Source organism: Erpetoichthys calabaricus, chromosome 9 (genome assembly GCF_900747795.2).
Source record: "Erpetoichthys calabaricus chromosome 9, fErpCal1.3, whole genome shotgun sequence".
Classification (NCBI taxonomy): domain Eukaryota; kingdom Metazoa; phylum Chordata; class Cladistia; order Polypteriformes; family Polypteridae; genus Erpetoichthys; species Erpetoichthys calabaricus.
The window spans coordinates 174,895,965-174,919,424 of record NC_041402.2 but is presented as its reverse complement, the minus strand read 5'-3'; the positions used below and the strand labels follow the sequence as shown (position 1 = coordinate 174,919,424).

The following is a 23,460-nucleotide window of genomic DNA, read 5'->3' as shown; positions in this document are numbered from 1 at the left end:
TAACGAAAGGGGCCTTAGCTGCATCAAAAAGCTTGCATTTGTAATCTATTTAGTTAGCCAATGACAGGTGTCATGTCACCCTATTTTCTCCTGTAAAGGTCACCCCTGAAAGTTGAAGACCCTGCTGAATGTGACATGTGTGAACACTGCTCAGCAAAAGGTTTGAACCATTTGGCACAGGGGTCCTGCTTGTCAGAAACCTCTTCATTCTGAAAAGAGCTGCTTGTGCTGTCACCCGGGACCTAATGGTCCTGCTCATTGCCTTGGTGACTTTGTCATTCTTGATTGCCCACTGGCTGACTGTGGAACATACGACCTCTGTTTGACACTCGCCATGCTGACCTTATGTTACATAGAATGCCTAGAGGGGGCTGGGTGGTCTCGTGGCCTGGAACCCCTGCAGATTTTATTTCTTCTCCAGCCGTCTGGAGTTTTTTTGTTTTCTGTCTTCCCTGGCCATTGGACCTTACTTTTATTCCATGTTAATTAGTGTTCCCTTATTATAATTCTGATTTATTTTGTCTTTTTTCTCTTTCTTCATCATGTAAAGCAATTTGAGCTGCATTACTTGTATGAAAATCTGCTATAGAAATAAATGTTGTTGTTGTTGTTGACTTTCTAACAACGGACCTGCTGCTCACTGATGGCTTCAGTGAGTTAGTCGTGTGTCACCGTAGGTTGTTGGTGGCTGATCTCACTTTGTCTTGAGTGGTTTTGATCACATTGTCACTTATGAGCTTTTATTTGTTATGGGGTCTTTGGAATAGGTGTGACCTGCTTTTAGATAGATAGACAGATAGATGTGAAAGGCACTATGTAATAGATAGATAGACATAAAAGGCACTATATAATAGATAGATAGATAGATAGATAGATAGATAGACATGAAAGGCACTATATGACAGATAGATAGACGTGAAAGGCACTATATAATAGATAGATAGATAGATAGATGTAAAAGGTACTATATAATAGATAGTTAGACAGACATGAAAGGCACTATATAATAAATAGATAGACGTGAAAGGCACTATATAATAGATAGATAGATAGATAGATAGACATGAAAGGCACTATATAATAGATAGATAGATAGATAGGTAGATAGATAGGTAGATAGACATGAAAGGCACTATATGATAGATAGATAGACATGAAAGGCACTATATGATAGATAGATAGTTAGACAGACATGAAAGGCACTATATAATAGATAGACGTGAAAGGCACTATATAATAGATAGATAGATAGATATATAGATATGAAAGGCACTATATAATAGATAGATAGATAGATATGAAAGGCACTATATAATAGATAGATAGATAGAAAGACATGAAAGGCACTATATAATAGATAGATAGGCGTGAAAGGCACTATATAATAGATAGATAGATAGATAGATAGATAGACATGAAAGGCACTATGTAATAGATCCACTATACTGTGTAATAGTTAGAAACTATATAAAGTTGTTGGCTTGTAAAGAGAATGAGCGATATGAAATACAAATGAAAGGCACTATATAAAATAGATAGAGGACTTTGCTTGTCCCAAGCGGTCCTTTTGGTAGGTCTGGCTTGCCACTTGTGAACGGTTCTGGGCACTTTGTCACAAGGGTTCTTCTGCTTGTTCTTCTTCACATATGTCCCCTTACCTTTACGTTGTGCCCCTGTTGTCCTGTGTGACGAGCTCCTTTCCAATGTCCCAGGTCACTGTTGCCCTTGTTAATGACTGTGTGTACTTTGACATGTGTGACTTGCTTCTGGTCAAAGGTCTCAGACCCGCCACTTGCTAGAGACCCTTGTAACTGCTGGCTATGACCCCTTCTTTCTCTGTTACACGCTTTTCCTCATTGCTTTTGTCCCTGGAGCACGATATTAAACAAGTTTGTCACCTGTGGCCTTTGATGTTTGTCACCTGTGGTCTTCTCCCACTCCCATTACTACTGCTCCGCTGGTCGGGCTCTTTGCCAGGAGGGCACATGGCTGGGTGTTTTCCCTTGGCGGCTCCTCAGCTACCTCTCAGTAATTGATGCGCTTTGTCTGCTTTTAAACCGGTCCTGTGCAGCTCAGTCCTGCTCAGACTGGTGTGAGCCGACACTGCAGGCCCTGTCAGAAAGTAGCTTCCTGATGCCTGGGCAAATACCAGTTGAGGACTGTAATGCTCTGGGCTTCCTTCAGTCTGGCAGTTCCCTTTAGTGTGGCTGCTGGCCGCCTGCATTTCCAGAGCTCAGTGGACGGTCGTCTGCTCCCCAGGGCTCCAATTTCAGCTTTACACAAATTTCATATGGAAATGACCTCTAACGAACATAGGTGTCCTCACCAATGAACTTTTGATAGAACTAAATCCATTTTTAACAAGCAGTTTTCAAAGGACTCGGATCGTCCATAGAGGAGTTTGATACCTCCACAAAGTGACCCCAGCCAGCAGAGACCACTGCTCTTTAAATCAAATGAATTGTAGCCCACTGTTTTGTAAGTCACCTTAATGGTAACAACATGAGGGGCTCTGCAGAGCGAGTGCTTCAGAACATGGGGAAATGGCAGGGAGACGTAGTGGTGAAGGTTTCAGGCCTCAAACCCTGGGGCGGTGGGCTCAAACCCCACCACTGACACTGGGTGGCCCTGAGCAAGTCACTTCACCTGCCTGGGCTACACCTGGAAAAACAAAAGAAATGCAACCAATAAGCAAGTTGGCCAAATACCTGAATGTAAGGCCTTGGAGGTTTCCCTTTGTATCAATCCTGTCTCAGCACAGGACAGCCTGCATTCTCGGGTGCCTCCACCGTGTGGCGCTCTAGCTGCACAGGGGGCTGAGCCTATAAAGTGGGTCCAGCGTCACAAGGAGCTTTAAAGCCTGTCCTTATTCTTTTGTATACTTTTTTCAGTAGCACTGTCATTTCTACCATTTTTGGGAACCTAAACCTATTTTGGGTCCCTCCTACCTACTTTTTGCCCACCAGAAATATTCAATTATATATATAATTTTTGGGGGGCATAATTATTTGGTACACTTCAGAAATTCCTGAGGGGAAATTGTCTAATATATCCATCCATCCATCCATTTTCCAACCCGCTGAATCTGAACACAGGGTCACGGGGGTCTGCTGGAGCCAATCCCAGCCAACACAGGGCACAAGGCAGGAACCAATCCCGGGCAGGGTGCCAACCCACCGCAGTGTCTAATATATAAGATATGATATTATACAGTATATATTAGGGTTAGGCTTAGGGTTTTTATGTGTGTGTGTGTGTATATATATATATATATATATATATATATATATATATATATATGGTTGCAATAGTTTACTGTCAAATAAATGCAAAGAGTACACGACACGTGTTTCGCCCTCATTCTGGGCTCATCAGGTGTACACACTCCACTGCACTTCCTCTCGGGAATCGAACCTCGGAAGTCAGCGTCAGAGGCGATGCCCCTAACGTTGCGCCACGGCGTGTGGTTCGTTTATTTGACAGCATGTAGATCGGGGTAATTACATTCACGGCATTCGAAGTCTGTGTCACAATCTGTTAGTGTGGGTGGTTACCTACATACTAGACACCACCAGACTGAGACCACATCTTTATCAAAAAGCACACGTTTATTAAAGGTTACACAACACAGTCCCGCACAGCACACTGTGGTCCCAGCATCTAACACCCCTACTCCGGGCTTCTTTCTCACTGTCCGTGGGCCGCCTTTCCTCCTCCTGCTCCCACTCCCGACTCTAGCTACCCGATTGTAAGGAGATGGCCCCTTTTTTTCTCACCCGGACGTGCTCCAGGTGCCTGATGACATTCGTCTGGCAGCACCTCTTGGTGTGGCGGAAGCGCTGCCCTTGCACCCGGAACCACTCCGGGTGTCCCTGGAAGATTCTTCATCAATCCTCCTGGGTGTGGCGGAAGTGAATATCTCCTAGGCTCTCTGAGGCTCGGGGCGCCCCCTGGCGGTGGCCATGGGCCCCAACAGGCTTGAGCCTCCTTGCTCCTCTCCCGTGTTCCTCTCCCAATCCAGGGCGGTTGCCCCCTTGTGGCCCGGAGGATGAATACGCCACCTCCCGGTCCTTCCAGGTGTCCCGGCTGGGTCTGTCCCCCGGCCGCTTGTGACAATATATATATATATATATATATAAACTGCTCCAAAAATTTAAAGGACCCCTTATTAATGAGAGTATAGCATCAAGTCAATGACACTTCTGGGCTATTGTTCTGGTCAGTTAAGTAACAGAGAGGGTTGTTAATCAGTTTCAGCAGCTTTGGTGTTCATGAAATTAAGAAGAGGGGCAACAATGAGAGGACCCCCAAAACAGGAATGGTTTAACAGGTGGAGGCCACTGACATTTTACATCCTCATCTGTTTTTCATTAGGCTACGGTCAGTGTCACTACTGGTAGTAGAGGTGGCACAGGTAGTCCAACTTCTCCAGGATGGCAGGCACATCACTACGTGCCATTGCCAGTAGGTTTGCCGTGTCTCCCAGCACAGTCTCAAGGGCACAGAGAAGATTCCAAGAGACAGGCAGTTACTCTCAGAGAGCTGGACAGAGCTCCTCATGGAAGGTCCTTAACCCATCAACAGAATCCACCAGTATCTGTTCCTTTGGTCAAAGAGGAACAGGATGAGCACTGCCAGAGCCTACAAAATGACCTCCAGGAGGCCACTGGTGTGAATGTCTCTGACCATACAATCAGAAACAGACTTCATGGAGGTGGCCTGAGGGCCTGATGTCCTCTAGTGGGCCCTGTGCTCATTGCCCGCCCGGCACCATGGAGCTCGATTGGCATTTGCCATAGAGTACCAGAATTGGCAGGTCCACCACTGGTGCCCTGTACTTTTCACAGATGAGAGCAGGTTCACCCTGAGCACATGTGACAGACGTGAAAGGGACTGGAGAAGCCATGGAGAACGTTATGCTGCCTGTAACATCGTTCAGCATGACCGGTTTGGTGGTGGGTCAGTGATGGTCTGGGGAGGCATATCCACGGAAGGACACACAGACCTCTACAGGCTAGACAACGGCACCCTGACTGCCATTAGGTATAAGGATGAAATCCTTGGACCCATTGTCAGACCCTATGCTGGTGCAGTGGTCCTGGTGTACAACAATGCCGGCCTCATGTGGTGAGAGCATGCAGGCAGTTCCTGGAGGATGAAGGGATTGATACCATTGACTGCCCACCCCCCCCAAATTACTCGCTTAACCTCAATCCAATAGAACACCTCTGGGTGGGACATTCTGTTTCGGTCCATCCAACACCACAGACTGTCCAGGAGCTCAGTGATGCCCTGGTCCAGATCTGGGAGGAGATCCCACAGGACACTATCTGTCATCTCATTAGGAGCATGACCCCCAAATCCCCCCCCCCCCACCCCCACGACGTTGTCAGGCATGCATACAAGCACGTGGGGGACCATACAAACTACTGAGTACTAGGAGGCACTGCAATGAAATTTCGGCCAAATAACTCACCTGCCTGCCGCATCATTTTTTCCCCTTTGATTTTCTTTGAATGCCGCCCTCTGCAGGTTGTTCATTTTCATTTCCATCAAACGATGTGCCATCCTTTCGTTACTAACACATTACCATATCAGTCCATATCAGTAAACGTAGATATCCAGCAGGATTTGTTTTCCCATGTTTCCCATTGAGATCTGATGTGTTTTCAATGTGTTCTTTTCATTCTTTTGAGCAGTTTATATTTAATGTATGTATGTGTCCATTGTAATTTAGTTGGGTGTCCCCACACTTGCTGTGATGCCCCAAGTGCTCACTTTGTTCTCTCCCAGCTGCGGGGAGTCTTTTGCATAAGCAGTGGGACTAAAAGCCAGACTCAGCATGCCCGTTTATGGGGGTCCGTAGCAGGAAACTTGGACCCAACTGTATATTGTTGTGAATGAGAGTCCCAAAGCACAAAGTCCTAAAAAAGAACTTCCACTAGAGGGGGATATACTTCCAAACCCTGGCTAGATAAACTGGCAAACACAAAATCTTTCTAAAAAAAAAAAAAGGTTGACATCCATCTATCCATTTTCCAACCCGCTGAATCTGAACACAGGGTCACGGGGGTCTGCTGGAGCCAATCCCAGACAACACAGGGCACAAGGCAGAAACCAATCCCAGGTATCTCCAGATCTGTGCCTTATGTCTCTTATTTGCTAATTTTGAGATTGAATGTATTGGTGAGTTTGATGAAAGAACAGAGGAAGCTTAAATTTGGAACATCACACATACACACACAGCCATCCATCCATCCATCCATCCATTATCCAACCCGCTGAATCCAAACACAGGGTCACGGGGGTCTGCTGGAGCCAATCCCAGCCAACACAGGGCACAAGGCAGGAAATAAACTCTGGGCAGGGTGCCAGCCCACCACAGGACACACACACCACACACTAGGGCCAATTTAGAATCGCCAATCCACCTAACCTGCTTGTCCTTGGACTGTGGGAGGAAACCCACGCAGACACGGGGAGAACATGCAAACTCCACGCAGGGAGGACCCGGGAAGCAAACCCAGGTCCCCAGATCTCCCAACTGCGAGGCAGAAGCGCTACCCACTGCGCCACCGTGCCGCCCAAGGTTGACATTTGTAGAAATGATACTGTGTAATCAGGGCCGGATTTATATGAAAAGAGGCCCTAGGCTATCCACTTATGAGGCCCTTTCACCTTTCATTTTTAAGTTTGTAAATTACATGAGAGATAATAAAATTTTGCTAACAATTTGAATGTAGGCCCCTCTTGATCTTGAGGCCCTAGGCTGAAGCCTAGTTAGCCTATAGGAAAATCCGGCCCTGTGTGTAATATTGTGAAGCTCTGAAGAGCACAATGGCAAAACTGAATTGAATATAACAAGTCCCAAAACATAAATTCAAAGAGTGGTCAAGAGCAGAGCAAAATGTCAAAATACCCAACAAATTCCATACACTGAGGAAAAAAAAAATAAAAACAACACAAAAAGTTCTAAAGAGCAAGAACACCCCAAGCTCCCAGAGCGCATTGATGAGGAACTGGCAGGAACTGTGGGGGACCCCAAGGCAAAAAAGTCATTTCCAGCAAGGGCAATCCAAGATGAACAAGTCCCAATGCACAATCCCACGACAAAGCCGAAAAACAGAGCAAAATGGACAAAATGCTTAGAATCAAAGTAGCACACCAGAGCACAAGCAAAAGTAACGCTCACCAGTCTCCGTAGCTCATTCACAGTGAACCGATAGGACCTGTGGGAAGGCAGAGGGCAGGTCCTGGTGGTGATGGGCAGGTGGCTCCGCCTCTTGGGGGACGACCCACAAGACACATGGAGCAAGAACCCTATCTGAAATGTGACAAACACAAGCAGCCTGTGCCAGTGCCATGCAGAAGTGACGGGAGCTGAAAGTGCGAAGCTTCAATTAAATTTAAGGGGGAAACTTGGCGTGGCAGCAGGTTTTACAGCAGGACCCTGACATTAAGTCTGGTCATCCATTCCTGTTATTACAGAGTGCGTTCGCATGTGCTTTAATAATACGATTATTCACAGAAAACCGGTTTCAAAAATGTCTTACACACCCTAATTCCAGAAAGAGAGACTGGGCTATTGGTCTCTTGAGATGAGATGTGTGGCCATGTAAACCCTAAAACAGGTTACATTCCAGGAGTTTGTAGTCTGCACATAATGGCGGCACTCTGTCAGCTTTGCATGGGCTTACAGCAGCCACGGGTTGGAAACACTGGAAGCGTCCACCAGATACATTTCCAGAAGCAAATTCGGTTAAAATGATCTGTCTCAATATTTCAGAAATCTCTACATTTACATTGATGAGCTGAATGTACAGTAGACCCCCGCGCAGTCGTGGTTCAGAGTCTGCGGCCTCAGTCGTTCGCGGATTTTTCCTTAGAACCTAACTAATAATTGTTAGCGGCAACCATAAATATCCTCCTCAATTTTTTTATGGCTTTTTTTGTGGCAATACTGTTGTATAGAGAGAACACAAAGCAACCCAGAGGAAAAGGCGGCTTGTGATGGTGAAAGTAGCCAATCCAAGAGCGTTATTTATTTCTCCTTGATGCTGATTGGCTGCTGCTCTATGACGTATCTCCAGCAGATGCAGCCCAGCATTCCTGTATCCTAACAGTTTACCACGTGTCGCTGTCTCGAGTGTTTCTTTGTTTTGTTCTTCTTAAAGCCCTAAGATGTCACCCACATGCCCCGCACCTACTAAGGCTTCTGGCAATGAACCTCAGCGGCAGAAAAAGTTTAAGACACTCTAGGAGAAGGTTTGACTACTGGATTTGCTCCTGGAACTAAAAAGTTATGCCGCAGTAGCCACCCGAGGAGCTGAAAATCCTCAGCTTTGCTGTGCCGTCATTATCTTCATTACATACCTTCATCGTACTGCCCAGCTAATTCATCATCATCATCATCATCATCTTCAATCAATATAGGGGTAACATCGGTATTTTACACTGCGGGAGACATAGCAGTACGGTATACGGGTTTACCTTTACATTCTTTTTTTTTTAGGGTAATGTATTAAGCTGAGTTTGAAATGAAATTAAAGTGTTTTGGGGACATATTTAGAGTTTAAGCTATAAAAAGAGAGATTTTTTTGACCACCTCCAAAATTTGCGGTTTTTCACAATTCACGGGTGCTCTAGGAACGTAACCCCGTAGTGTTGAGGGTAACACATTAAGACTTTTAAAGTAACGAGTAACCTAATGAAGCGCTTATGTTATTTAAATGACAACGCCTGCATTATTATTGTCCCAGCAGCACTGGACGCAAGTCGTGAAGCCCACGGACGGCTACACCGCTGCTTCCCCGGGGCTCAGTGGCATAGCCAGGCAGAGGAGGGCACCGCTAACAGAATCCGCTAGCAGAAAACCGAAAATCAGGCGTCAGTTTAGTTGCCAGCCTGCTCTTTGCTGAAACAGCGTGAGCAGGTGACACGGCGGCCCGGGTTCAGTCAGCCGGGGGGCCGTAGGTCGAGGATGTAGAAAGGGGGTGGATGGGATTTACTTCACAGCACGTGAAGCACCAGATTTATTTATAAAACACAAGAAAATGGCGACGTTTGGCTGTTTCTAGCCCGTTTCATTTATGGGCTGTGGATTTAATAAGAAATGCTGGCCAGTCAAATGTACAGCTCTTTATACAAATGATTACAAAAGGTTACATTTTATAGCACACGGCTAATGTGTGTACAGTAATCCCTCCTCCATCGCGGGGGTTGCGTTCCAGAGCCACCCGCGAAATAAGAAAATCCGCGAAGTAGAAACCATATGTTTATATGGTTATTTTTATATTGTCATGCTTGGGTCACAGATTTGCACAGAAACACAGGAGGTTGTAAAGAGACAGGAACGTTATTCAAACACTGCAAACAAACATTTGTCTCTTTTTCAAAAGTTTAAACTGTGCTCCATGACAAGACAGAGATGACAGTTCCGTCTCACAATTAAAAGAATGCAAACATATCTTCCTCTTCAAAGGAGTGCGCGTCAGGAGCAGAGACTGTCATAAAGACAGAGGAAAGCAAACAAATCAATAGGGCTGTTTGGCTTTTAAGTATGCGAAGCACCGCCGGTACAAAGCTGTTGAAGGCAGCAGCTCACACCCCCTCCGTCAGGAGCAGACAAAGAGAGAGAGAGAGACAGAGAAAAACAAACAAGCAAAAATCAATACGTGCCCTTCGAGCTTTTAAGTATGCGAAGCACCGTGCAGCATGTTGCTTCAGGAAGCAGCTGCACAGAAGGTAGCAACATGAAGATAATCTTTCAGCATTTTTAGACGAGCGTCCGTATCGTCTAGGTGTGCGAACAGCCCCCCTGCTCAATCCCCTTAGTCAGGATCAGAGAAAGTCAGCGCAAGAGAGAGAGAAAAGTAAGTTGGGTTTCTTCTCAGCCATCTGCCAATAGCGTCCCTTGTATGAAATCAGCTGGGCAAACCAACTGAGGAAGCATGTACCAGAAATTAAAAGACCCATTGTCCGCAGAAATCAGTGAACCAGCAAAAAATCTGCGATATATATTTAAATATGCTTACATATAAAATCCGTGATAGAGTGAAGCCGCGAAAGGCGAAGCGCGATATAGCGAGGGATCACTGTAATTACTTCTTTTAATAAATAACTAGCATATGTAATTACTTTTTTTTTGTAACTAAGTCCCTTTTAAAAGTAACATTCAGACTCTGCTCAGGAGACACGGGCCCCATGCTTGTTTTCGGGGTCATGGCAGCGGTTGGTGATCTTTAATGTTGTTTAGTTTGCACGTTTTATGACATCGGAGCGTTTGGCTGAAGGAGGACTCTATAGGTGGGCTCACATTTGTAAATGGGGGGGTCTGTAAGATAGCAGAGTTCTGATTTACCCAGCTTCCTCACCTTATCCCGGTTTTGTGTGTGCGTGTGAATGCACTCGGTGGGCGCAGGGCAGGAGACACCCCTGGATGGTAAAGCCAGCCAATCAAAGGGCACACTTACACCCACAGACCCGCATTTATTTATTTGTTTTGTTTATTGTCTGACATGCTTATCCTTAAGGAACAGAAGCGGAAAACCCACTGACAGGTGGGCACTCTGGGCAAACTTCACCCAGACTGTAACCTTCAGTTGTGAGGTGTTAAGGCTCAGTGAATGCCAGTCGTTAGCCTGGGTGACAAACATCAAGACGGAATAATGCGTAACAAGTAAAAGACGCTCTCTGCAATGATCATGAAGGCACTCTAATGAACGTGGCCCCTTACCTTTCACTCTTCTGATTGCATAAACTCTCTCTTCATTGCCACTCTGACCCATCATTCTGGTTTCTCATCCAAGGAAGGTGCTACCAACCATTCCAGCTAGGATACCAGCTCATTCATCTCCTCACTCATAGGCCATTGTGTCGAATGAAAGTTAATAATCATTACATAATATTCTCAAACCAGTTCATGAGGTGGGGGTGTCAGTTGCATGGCAGAAACCAACCAGTTCACCGTAGGGCACATTCACACACACACAGGGACAGTTAGAGGAAAAGGTACAAAGACACCAAGAGAACATGCAGGTTTCACTCTGATAACGACTACATGTGGGAATTGAACATTGGGTTCAATTGGAATTGGAGCATTGTGGGCAGTACTAACCACCCTTAGTTACGGGCAACATTACCCACCTTTAATTAGGGGCAACACTAACTACCCTTAGTTAGGGGCAACACTAACCACCTTTAACTAGGGACAACACTAACCACCCTTAGTTAGGGGCACACTACCCACCCTTAGTTAGGGGCAACACTACCCACCTTTAGTTAGTGACAACACTACCCATCTTTAATTAGGGGAAACACTAACCACCCTTAGCAACACTACCCACCTTTAGTTAGGGGCAACACTACCCACCCTTAGTTAAGGGCAGCACTACCCACCCTTAGTTAGGGGCAACACTACCCACCTTTAGTTAGTGACAACACTACCCATCTTTAATTAGGGGAAACACTAACCACCCTTAGCAACACTACCCACCTTTAGTTAGGGGCAACACTACCCACCCTTAGTTAAGGGCAGCACTACCCACCCTTAGTTAGGGGCAACACTACCCACCTTTAGTTAGTGACAACACTACCCATCTTTAATTAGGGGCAACACTAACCACCCTTAGCAACACTACCCACCTTTAGTTAGGGGCAACACTATCCACCCTTAGTTAGGGGCAGTACTACCCACCTTTAGTTAGGGACAACACTACCCACCTTTAATTAGGGGCAACACTAACTACCCTTAGTTAGGGGAAGATCTATCCACCTTTAATTAGGGGCAACACTAACCACCTTTAGTTAGGGGCACACTACCCACCCTTAGTTAGGGGCACACTACCCACCTTTAATTAGGGGCAACACTAACCACCCTTAGTTAAGGACAACACTACCCACCTTTAGTTAGGGGCAACACTACCCACACTTAGTTAGGGGAAGCACTACCCACCTTTAGCTAGGGACAACACTACCCACACTTAGTTAGGGGAAACACTAACCACCCTTAGCAACACTACCCACCTTGAATTAGGGGCAACACTAACCACCCTTAGCAACACTACCCACCCTTAGTTAGGGGCAACACTACCCACCTTTAGTTAGTGACAACACTACCCATCTTTAATTAGGGGAAACACTAACCACCCTTAGCAACACTACCCACCTTTAATTAGGGGCAACACTACCCACCCTTAGTTAAGGGCAGCACTACCCACCCTTAGTTAGGGGCAACACTACCCACCTTTAGTTAGTGACAACACTACCCATCTTTAATTAGGGGCAACACTAACCACCCTTAGCAACACTACCCACCTTTAGTTAGGGGCAACACTACCCACCCTTAGTTAGGGGCAGCACTACCCACCTTTAGTTAGGGACAACACTACCCACCTTTAATTAGGGGCAACACTAACTACCCTTAGTTAGGGGAAGATCTATCCACCTTTAATTAGGGGCAACACTAACCACCTTTAGTTAGGGGCACACTACCCACCCATAGTTAGGGGCACACTACCCACCTTTAATTAGGGGCAACACTAACCACCCTTAGTTAAGGACAACACTACCCACCTTTAGTTAGGGGCAACACTACCCACACTTAGTTAGGGGAAGCACTACCCACCTTTAGCTAGGGACAACACTACCCACCTTTAATTAGGGGAAACACTAACCACCCTTAGCAACACTACCCACCTTGAATTAGGGGCAACACTAACCACCCTTAGCAACACTACCCACCTTTAGTTAGGGGCAACACTACCTACCTTTAATTAGGGGCAACACTAACCACCCTTAGTTAGGGGAAGATCTATCCACCTTTAATTAGGGGCAACACTAACCACCCTTAGTTAGGGGCACACTACCCACCTTTAATTAGGGGCAACACTAACCACCCTTAGCAACACTACCCACCTTTAATTAGGGGCAACACTAACCACCCTTAGTTAGGGACAACACTACCCACCTTTAGTTAGGGGCAACACTACCCACCCTTAGTTAGGGGCAACACTACCCACCCTTAGTTAAGGGCAGCACTACCCACCCTTAGTTAGGGGCAACACTACCCACCTTTAGTTAGTGACAACACTACCCATCTTTAATTAGGGGCAACACTAACCACCCTTAGCAACACTACCCACCTTGAATTAGGGGCAACACTAACCACCCTTAGCAACACTACCCACCTTTAGTTAGGGGCAACACTACCTACCTTTAATTAGGGGCAACACTAACCACCCTTAGTTAGGGGAAGATCTATCCACCTTTAATTAGGGGCAACACTAACCACCCTTAGTTAGGGGCACACTACCCACCTTTAATTAGGGGCAACACTAACCACCCTTAGCAACACTACCCACCTTTAATTAGGGGCAACACTAACCACCCTTAGTTAGGGACAACACTACCCACCCTTAGTTAAGGGCAGCACTACCCACCCTTAGTTAGGGGCAACACTACCCACCTTTAGTTAGTGACAACACTACCCATCTTTAATTAGGGGCAACACTAACCACCCTTAGCAACACTACCCACCTTTAGTTAGGGGCAACACTATCCACCCTTAGTTAGGGGCAGTACTACCCACCTATAGTTAGGGACAACACTACCCACCTTTAATTAGGGGCAACACTAACTACCCTTAGTTAGGGGAAGATCTATCCACCTTTAATTAGGGGCAACACTAACCACCTTTAGTTAGGGGCACACTACCCACCCTTAGTTAGGGGCACACTACCCACCTTTAGTTAGGGGCAACACTACCCACACTTAGTTAGGGGAAGCACTACCCACCTTTAGCTAGGGACAACACTACCCACCTTTAATTAGGGGAAACACTAACCACCCTTAGCAACACTACCCACCTTGAATTAGGGGCAACACTAACCACCCTTAGCAACACTACCCACCCTTAGTTAGGGGCAACACTACCCACCTTTAGTTAGTGACAACACTACCCATCTTTAATTAGGGGAAACACTAACCACCCTTAGCAACACTACCCACCTTTAATTAGGGGCAACACTACCCACCCTTAGTTAAGGGCAGCACTACCCACCCTTAGTTAGGGGCAACACTACCCACCTTTAGTTAGTGACAACACTACCCGTCTTTAATTAGGGGCAACACTAACCACCCTTAGCAACACTACCCACCTTTAGTTAGGGACAACACTACCCACCCTTAGTTAGGGGCAGCACTACCCACCTTTAGTTAGGGACAACACTACCCACCTTTAATTAGGGGCAACACTAACTACCCTTAGTTAGGGGAAGATCTATCCACCTTTAATTAGGGGCAACACTAACCACCTTTAGTTAGGGGCACACTACCCACCCATAGTTAGGGGCACACTACCCACCTTTAATTAGGGGCAACACTAACCACCCTTAGTTAAGGACAACACTACCCACCTTTAGTTAGGGGCAACACTACCCACACTTAGTTAGGGGAAGCACTACCCACCTTTAGCTAGGGACAACACTACCCACCTTTAATTAGGGGAAACACTAACCACCCTTAGCAACACTACCCACCTTGAATTAGGGGCAACACTAACCACCCTTAGCAACACTACCCACCTTTAGTTAGGGGCAACACTACCTACCTTTAATTAGGGGCAACACTAACCACCCTTAGTTAGGGGAAGATCTATCCACCTTTAATTAGGGGCAACACTAACCACCCTTAGTTAGGGGCACACTACCCACCTTTAATTAGGGGCAACACTAACCACCCTTAGTTAGGGACAACACTACCCACCTTTAGTTAGGGGCAACACTACCCACCCTTAGTTAGGGGCAACACTATCCACCTTTAGCTAGGGACAACACTACCCACCTTTAATTAGGGGAAACACTAACCACCCTTAGTTAGTGGCACACTACCCACCGTTAATTAGGGGAAACACTACCCACCCTTAGTTTTTAACACTGATATCATGCAGATGGCAGCCAGGCTGAAGCTGCAGATTGACTGACCTGACATCTTCCTTGAAATGGAAAATGAACGGAGCCCCCTGCATGTGCATCAGACAAGCAAACCAATGCGTGTGCTTAGTATGTGCAGCAGCTCACAGGCATGTCCCCAGACAATGGGTTCCACACGCTGAGAATTTCAAGAACGCCTCCTTTCCATTCCAGTAAGACACATGGACTCGCTAAGCAGGTCGGGCAAGGCAGGCTTTTGAGAGAAATGGCTTTGTGGACGCATTGTGTTACCTGAGTGTGCTAGCTGCTAAAAATAAATCCAAACTGGTTGGGTATGAAAAGCATCAGAGCTTTCAAAATACATGGGAGGGTGGCCTAGAGGCGAAAGTGAGAGCCCCTCCGGACACCAGGAGATCACAAGTATGTGCTGACTGTCAAAGGTGAGGAGCACAGTATGTACTGATCGTCACACGTATGGGTGCAGAGGTTTGACAAAGCGCTCAGACCCTTCACTAAGTTCACATGTTGACGTGTATGGCGCTGCACATACTGAGGACATGTACTGTACATATGATATGTAAATACCAAGCCAGGCGGACTGGCAGATGTTATAGAATCAACTAAACTGTTACTCCGGGACAGCATCTCGTGGCAGATGACTTTAAATGTAAATGTCAAGTGTTTATATGTCAGAAGTAGAAATGTGAGATCTGAATGCACAGTGGGAGGTCTGAAAGTTGAAAGTCCTCCCTGTGACAAGGTCCGAGGTGTCTTATGGGACTGGCCACCCAGACTGTGAACAGGAGCGAACAACAAGCCTGATAGAACGTTAGGTTTCCAACTGCCCAGATGTGTGAAGTACAAGTCCAAGGGGGGAGTACAGCTGCCCTGACCCCAACACTGACAGACAGGGCACAGGTTTAGTCCACACAGCACAGTGCACAGAGCACAACACAGTCCACTCTCTCTCCCACCAGTCCTTCCACTCCTCCTTCATGAGCTTCGTACTCTTCCTCCCGACTCAGGCCATTGAGTGGTGGCAACTGACTCCTTTTACAAGGCAGCCTGTCGGAGTCCAGGTGCCCAACGACCTTCTTCCGGCAGCACTTGTGGGTGTGGCAGAGGTATTGCCAAATAGTGCCCTGCAAGTGTCCATGCATCCCCTGGCAGTAGCCACGGGCCCCAGCAGGGTTGATCTTCCATGCTCATGACCTGTGGCAAGAAGGCAAGGGGGCTGCCTTCTTTTCTGGTGCGGGGGGGTGGGGGGGTTTGGAACAGTCTTGAAAATACTCTCTCCCTCAGTCCTTCCAGGGTCCACCACAGGGGTTATTCTTCAGCTTTATGACACACGCTTGAGGCTTAACCTGGAGTACTGGGTTTCGTTTTGGTCTTCATATTACAAAAAGACATAGCAGCACTAGAGGAAGTCCAGAGAAGCCCAGACACAAGGAATAGATGAACGAGTAGTCTGGTGAAGAGAGTAGGACTTTAGGAACCTTCATACGTTGACCTAATGTTATTTTGGACCATCTCTGAAAATTGGACTGAAAAGCTTGCTGGGCTGAATGGACCTCTTCTTCTTCTGCTTTTGGCTGCTCCTGTTAGGGGTCGCCACAGAGGATCATCATTTTCCTATTTTTGTCAAAAACTCTTCTAATGTTCTGATATTGTAAAATACTGTATAAGATAGAGCAAGAGAGAGAGTGAGGGTCCAAGGTTGGACACCCCATTTAATGGCAACTAAGGAGAGGTTATGGAAGCTAACTATCCTCAAGACAATACCTGTGCGGCCTTCAGTATTCGTCTTTGACAGGAAGGTCTTCATAGGTCTTTTGAAACCACTGGGAGGGTCTTTGGGTCTTTTGCAGTGCAATGGCTGGCAGATGCAGGTGGACTGGCGAAGGTTGGTCAGGGTCAAGGATTTTCTTCCAGGTCAGCCAAGAGATCACAGACATGTGATGCATTATCCCACCATTACGAGTGTGTAACTTTATTACAGTTTATTCAGAGGACCTTGGTTAGCAGTATTGGGTACAGTGTGCTGGATTTGGCTCCAGTGATAGGTTGCTCTCCATGTTGAACCTTCATGTTCTCCCAGAACTGGGCATGTTCTGTTAATAGAGGACTTCTGATTGCTCTTGTATGAGTGAGCATCTCCATGACTGGGGTCTGTGATGGATTGGTTCCACCCCACTCTTGGTCCTTCCAGAATAGGTTCTGGCCACTTGTAACCCTGAGCTGGATTGATTGACTTTTGAGAATTTCATGCTTTTTTATCTTCATGCTTCATAATGCCCAGTGTTATAACTTTGAATGCATTTCCCCTCAGGGTCTCACTAGTGCAAAAGCGGCAGAGGTTCTGGCCCGAGATGGTCCCAACGTACTCACCCCTCCCAAAGGCACCCCTGAAATTGTGAAGTTCCTCCGGCAGATGATCAGTGGCTTCTCACTCCTTCTTTGGGCTGGAGCTATCCTCTGCTGGATCGCGTATGGAGTTCAGGTTTCTCAAACGCCTGGTGTCCCCAGAGATAACGTAAGTGTCTTTCTGCTCTTCGTAAGGGTGGGAGTCATGATGGGTGGTCTCTCACTATTGTGTGTCTTGACTCGGGCTGAAGCCTCTTTGTCTTGTGGTGGGTGGTGGAGATGACCGCCTGACTTGAACTAAGGGAAAGAGCTTTTTTATATACAATTGTGGAGGGGATGACCGATGTCCTGCTGGCCGTGGCTAAAAACCTTGGTGAATGTAAACTGAGAAGGCCTTATATTGCGTCATATCATATCACACTTCCTTCTTCTTCTTCCAGCTCTACCTTGGAGTGGTGTTGGCCGGTGTTGTCATCCTGACTGGTTGCTTTGCCTACTTCCAGGAAGCTAAAAGCACTAACATCATGGCCAGCTTCCGAAACATGGTCCCTCAGGTACTGAACTTCTCATTCATTTCTGCTCCACTGGGACACTCCTTGAGGAGTTTATCTTGAGCTAAGGCTGAGGGAAAGATTAAGCAAGGAAAGCTGTAGTGATTTGGGAATTTCTGAATTATCACGTTAGCCACTACTAATTTGATTTTCTGCCATAAAGACAGAGGGACAAAAAATGGATAGATGTTCTGGTAGTCGAAACAAAGTCTAATGAGATGGCTAAAAACCAGGAGATCAGAATTTGTTCCACAAAAACCCAAAATACTGACCGATTCAGAGTTAAAATTGGTCTGCTAATAATTCATCACCCTAATCACTGAAGAAGAACACTGACTTGAACAGGAATTCGCAATCTCGGATGACCTGGAAGTGCACGGCATTGACCTTTATATTGTTGCAGTGGTGACATCACATGTCACGTACTTGTGGTCGTTCTTGCATAGTAATTGGGTGTCAATGGTGCACAGAAAATCTACAAAAAAAAAAAAAAGTAGGCGCCATGAGGAAACAAAATGGTGCCACGTATCAATATGGCTTGACAAAATAAGAATATCGTCAAACTAAATCAGACAAAAAAAAAAAAAAAAAAAAAAAACTGCAGATGAAATATACAATATATATAATTTAATAATGTTATATATATACAGAATTATGGTGGATGGCCAGGGTCCATGCCCGTCTGGGACGCCCCTTCGCTATATGTTCAAGGGGAGCAGCCTTGGACTTTGCAACACCTCCCACCGGATGCTAGATGGCAGCTGCCCTGGGTTGGAGCGGTGCCTCAGTTTCCCGCAGGGCTCCATGGGAAATGGAGTTGGGTGCCGCAGGCGCCGTCAGGGGTTGCTGCACCTGGAATTCCTGAGCCCGTATGGGCAGTAAATTCGCCACACCTGGAAGTGCAGCCTGAACTCAGCAGTCAACCACCTGGAGCACTTCCGGCTGGACTGTAAAAGGGGACAGCAACCACCACTCAATGGCCAGGAGGAGGACGAAGCTTACGGAGGAGTGGTGGTGCCAAAGAAGAGTGTGTTGTGGTATTTTGTGTGTATAGTCTTGGGACTATGTTGTGCCTGTGGGGGTCATGGGGGTAGACGTGCCCCACAGGTGAAGTAGAATAAAGGTTTTCTTGCTTTTATACATGCCTCCAGTGTGAATCTGTGTCGGGTCAGGCGCCTATATAGCGCCTTTGTTACAATATATATATTTGGGTGGAGTGGTGGCTCTGAGGCTAAGGATCTGTGCTGGTATCCAGAATGTTGCCTGTTCAAATCCCCATCACTGCCAAAAGAGATCCTACTCTGCTGGGCCCTTGAGCAAGGCCCTTAACCTTCAATTGCTCCAAGGGTGCTGTACAATGGCTGACCCTGTGCTCTGACCCCAAGGGGTATGTGAAAACTAACAAATTCCTAATACAAGAAATTGTATAAGGCGAAATAAAGAACAAAAATATATATATATTGTGGCAAAAGGCACAATATAGGCGTCGACATAATACAGACTGGCATGGAGGCATGTGAAAAATAAACAAAAAGATTTATTTTTCTTCACCTGTGGGGCACGTCTTCCCCGTGTCCCACAGGCACAACATAGTCCCAAAGCACACAAAAGCAAAAACAACACAACACACTCTTCTTCCTCCACTCCTTTCTGGGCAGCTTTGTCGTCCTCCTCCACCCGACTCTGGCGCCGTGAGTAGTGGCCGTAGGCTCCCTTTAAAGCCCATTCCGGAAGTGCTCCAGGTGGTAATTGGCCTAATTAGGCTGCACTTCCGGGTGTGGCTGCATTCCAGCCCACACAGGCTCATTAAGCCTTGCAGCTCCTCCGGGTGGTGACCACGGAGCCCAACAGCTTTGAGCCCTGAAGTCCCGTGCCTGTGGCCCCAATGTAACCCAGGATGGCTGCAACCATGCGTTCCAGGGGACGTAGTGTGCATCCCATGGCTGCTCCCCTGTTCCCAGTGTCAGAGGGGCGCCCTGGCTGGGCATGGGTCCCAGCCGTCCGCCACAATATATATATATATATATATATATATATATATATATATATATATATATATATATATATATTGTCAGAAGAACGACCAAAAGACATCGAGAAGGTTTGGGGCAGCCACCCATTTAATCGTTTATGGCTGCAAAAGCTATTAAATAACAGAGACATGTTCATTCAATCGAGTCCAAAACAGAACTCCCTTCCAGGTAGCAAGATGGCAGCTTTAAAGGCCAGTAGCGGAAGTGATGTCATCCCGACCGGAACCAGAAGTGACGTCAGTGGCTGCCCCAGAGCTGGGTGGGATTTCCCTAAAATGGTCTGTAAAAGATCGAGAGGGAAAATTAGTGCACTCCGCCCCCCCCTGGTCTGGCATGGAACTACCTGTATTTAAGCCCTTTAGCTGTCTCCTAAACACACGTGTGTGACAGGGCCCCCCCCTTAGCCCAGACCCGTCGGGTCGGGCGTCCTGCACCGAGAGGTCGTGAACACGGGAGAGAGCGTCGGCATTGGCGTGTAGAGAACCCTTCCGATGAATGAGCGAAAACTTGTAATGTTGCAAATCGAGGAACCACCTCGTGACTCGCGGGTTAGACTCTTTGTGTAGGGCCATCCACTGTAAAGGGGCATGGTCCGTGACTAGAGTAAACTCCCGACCCAAGAGGTAGTATCTCAACTGTGTGATCGCCCACTTAATCGCCAGAGCCTCCCTCTCCACTGCCGCGTATCTGGTCTCCCGATCCAACAGTTTCCGGCTCAGAAACATGATGGGGTGTTCAGCACCATCGACACTTTGGCTCAGCACTGCCCCTAGGCCTGTGTCCGAAGCGTCCGTCTGGAGAATAAAAGGCCGTGAAAAATCAGGCGCCTTTAAAAACGGGTGCCGACGTCAGGGCCCTTTTTACGTCACTGAAGGCTGCCTCAGTCATATCAGTCCATACCACAGTGTTAGGAGCCCTCTTCTTTGTCAAATTAGTCAAGGGCACGGCTCTCTCTGAAAAACGTGGTACAAACCGGCGGTAATACCCCGCTAATCCGAGAAATGCCTGGACTTGCCGCTTGGTTCGCGGACGGGGCCATGTCAAAATGGCTTGTATTTTAGAGCACTGTGGCTTCACCGTACCACGACCCACCAGGTAGCCCAAATACTTGGCTTCCTCCAATCCAAAGAAACATTTCTTTGGGTTGATACGAAGACCGGCTTCTCCCAATGTCCGTAACACGGCTCCAACATGCTGTAGGTGTTCCTTCCAGGTGCTGGAATAGATGACGACGTCATCCAGGTAGGCAGCACTATACGTGTTATGGGGGCGGAGCACTTTGTCCACCAGACGCTGGAAAGTTGCAGGAGCCCCATGTAACCCGAATGGAAGGACACGATACTGCCAGTGCCCACTAGGGGTGCTAAACGCGGTTTTACCCTTTGCGGAGTCCGTTAAAGGAACCTGCCAGTACCCTTTGGTCATGTCAAGTGTGGTCAAGTATTCTGCCTGTCCAAGCCTCTCAAGGAGGTCGTCCACTCGAGGCATGGGATAAGCATCAAATAGTGAGACCTGATTAAGTCGACGGAAGTCATTGCAAAACCTCCAACTTCCGTCGGGCTTAGGAACCAAGACAATTGGGCTGGACCAGGGACTATGACTCTCCTCTATGACTCCCAGATCCAGCATGCGCTTGATTTCCAGTTCCACTTCTGCTTTCTTTGCCTCGGGAAGACGGTACGGGCGTTCTCGGACTATGACCCCGGGTTCAGTCATTATGTCATGGGCAACCAGAGAAGTCCTTCCGGGGATTTCGTCAACCACCTCCGGGACGGACGAGATAACTATCTCTAGCTCCCGCCTCTGTCGGTTATTTAAATTAGACCCGAAGTTAAGGGTATTACTTTGAGCAAAAAGGGAGCGGTGCTGGCCGGAGGTGGGATCAGGGTCCCGTTCCTTCCACGGTTTCAGCAGGTTCACGTGATATATCCGCTCTCTCGGTCGACGATTGGGTTGTTTCACCAAATAGTCGACGAGTCCCTTTCGCTCTTTAACTTCGTATGGCCCTTGCCAGTGGGCAAGTAGCTTAGAGTGGGAGGTGGGAACCAATACCATGACTCGATCCCCCGGCTGGAACTCCCGGAGTGTCGTGCCGCGGTCGTAGTAGTGGGCCTGTGCTGATTGCGCCTCTTGCATGTGACTTTTTAATATGGGTCGAATCTTTGCAAATCTGTCGCGTAACTGTGCGATATATTCCAAGATATTAGTCGTGGGAAGGGCCTCTCCTTCCCAACCTTCCTTTAGAATGTCCAATATGCCCCGGGGTTGTCGCCCATATAACAATTCAAAGGGTGAGAACCCCGTTGAGGCTTGCGGGACTTCCCGGTAGGCAAAGAGTACGAGGGGGAGGAGCTGATCCCAATTCCTCCCATCCCCGCTGACCACCTTGCGAAGCATCTGTTTGAGAGTCTGATTAAATCTCTCTACTAAACCATCGGTTTGAGGATGATACACCGCGGTTCTCAAGTGCTTTATTTTGAGTAACTTGGCCGTTTCCTTGAACGTCTCCGAGGTAAACGGCGTCCCTTGGTCCGTAAGGACTTCTTTAGGGATTCCAACTCGCGCAAAGACCTCCATTAATGCCCGTGCGATTGCTTTAGAATTAGCTGAGCACAATGGGACAGCTTCTGGATATCGGGTTGCATAATCCACGAGGACTAATATATATTTATGTCCTCGGGCCGAGGGTTCCAGGGGTCCCACTATGTCGACCCCTATCCTTTCAAAGGGGACATCAATTAAGGGGAGGGGAACGAGAGGAGCACGGTCCCTCCTAGGAATTTGCCGCAGCTGACATTCCGGGCACGAAACACAGAAGCGGCGAACCTCCTCGTTAATTCCCGGCCAATAAAAGCGGAGCTTAATACACTCTAAAGTTTTTTCGGTGCCCAGGTGGCCTCCTAGGAGATGGGCGTGCGCTAACTCACAAACTTGCCGCCGGAAAGTTCGTGGAATTAGCAGCAACTTCCGCACTCCCCCCTCGTGTTCACTGACCCGATATAATAAGTCATTTTCTAACACAAAGTGGGGTCCTTGTGGCATGGGCTGATTGGTGCGTTGGCCGTTGGCGAGGACTACTACATTCTTCGCAAACTTAAGGGAATCATCATTCCACTGCTCCCTTCTAAATGATGCCGGTGTTTGTCTGAATTGAAAGCTCAGATCTGAGAGAGGGTCCGGGCCGACCTCAAGGGGCGGAGAGTCATCCCGCTCTGGTGAGGTGCGGACTGATGACGTATTCGCCCGCGACGGGCCGGGAAGCTCTCCGTCCTCCTCGGGGTTTCCCATATCTCTCTCCACCGGCTGCGTACACGGTGTGGAGACAACCTGAGACGGTGTATTCCCATCGGTTACTAGGCCTAATTTTGAATAAGGCGAGATCAGTACTGCACCGCTTTTAATGTCAGACCAGTCCCGCCCGAGAATCACCGCACACGGGGGTTTTGGATGTACAGCCACAACGAGTTTTCGTAGTATCCCTCCGTGGCAGATGAAACACCGGGCGGAGTCATAGGCGCAGACATCTCTGTGTACACAGGTAATTCTGGTCTTTGTTTTTAACCACTGTCGCGGTAGTACATA

General features: G+C 47.4%; 1 protein-coding gene and 1 long non-coding RNA gene across 2 annotated transcripts in view; one reads left to right on the top strand and one right to left on the bottom strand.

Moving 5' to 3' along the window:
• Positions 1–23,460, top strand: part of LOC114642064 (potassium-transporting ATPase alpha chain 2-like) — a 69,617-nt gene that overhangs the window by 7,304 nt on the left and 38,853 nt on the right. Inside the window, exons 4-5 of the mRNA XM_051931898.1 lie at positions 17,260–17,463; positions 17,735–17,848. Coding sequence (XP_051787858.1) covers positions 17,260–17,463; positions 17,735–17,848 — 318 coding nt within the window. The remainder of the gene's footprint in view (positions 1–17,259; positions 17,464–17,734; positions 17,849–23,460) is intronic.
• LOC127529159 (uncharacterized) lies at positions 11,165–11,814 on the bottom strand. Its single transcript, XR_007935843.1, has 3 exons — positions 11,774–11,814; positions 11,696–11,721; positions 11,165–11,197 (listed from the first exon to the last, which is right to left on the bottom strand). It is a non-coding gene; the product is annotated as an uncharacterized LOC127529159 (long non-coding RNA).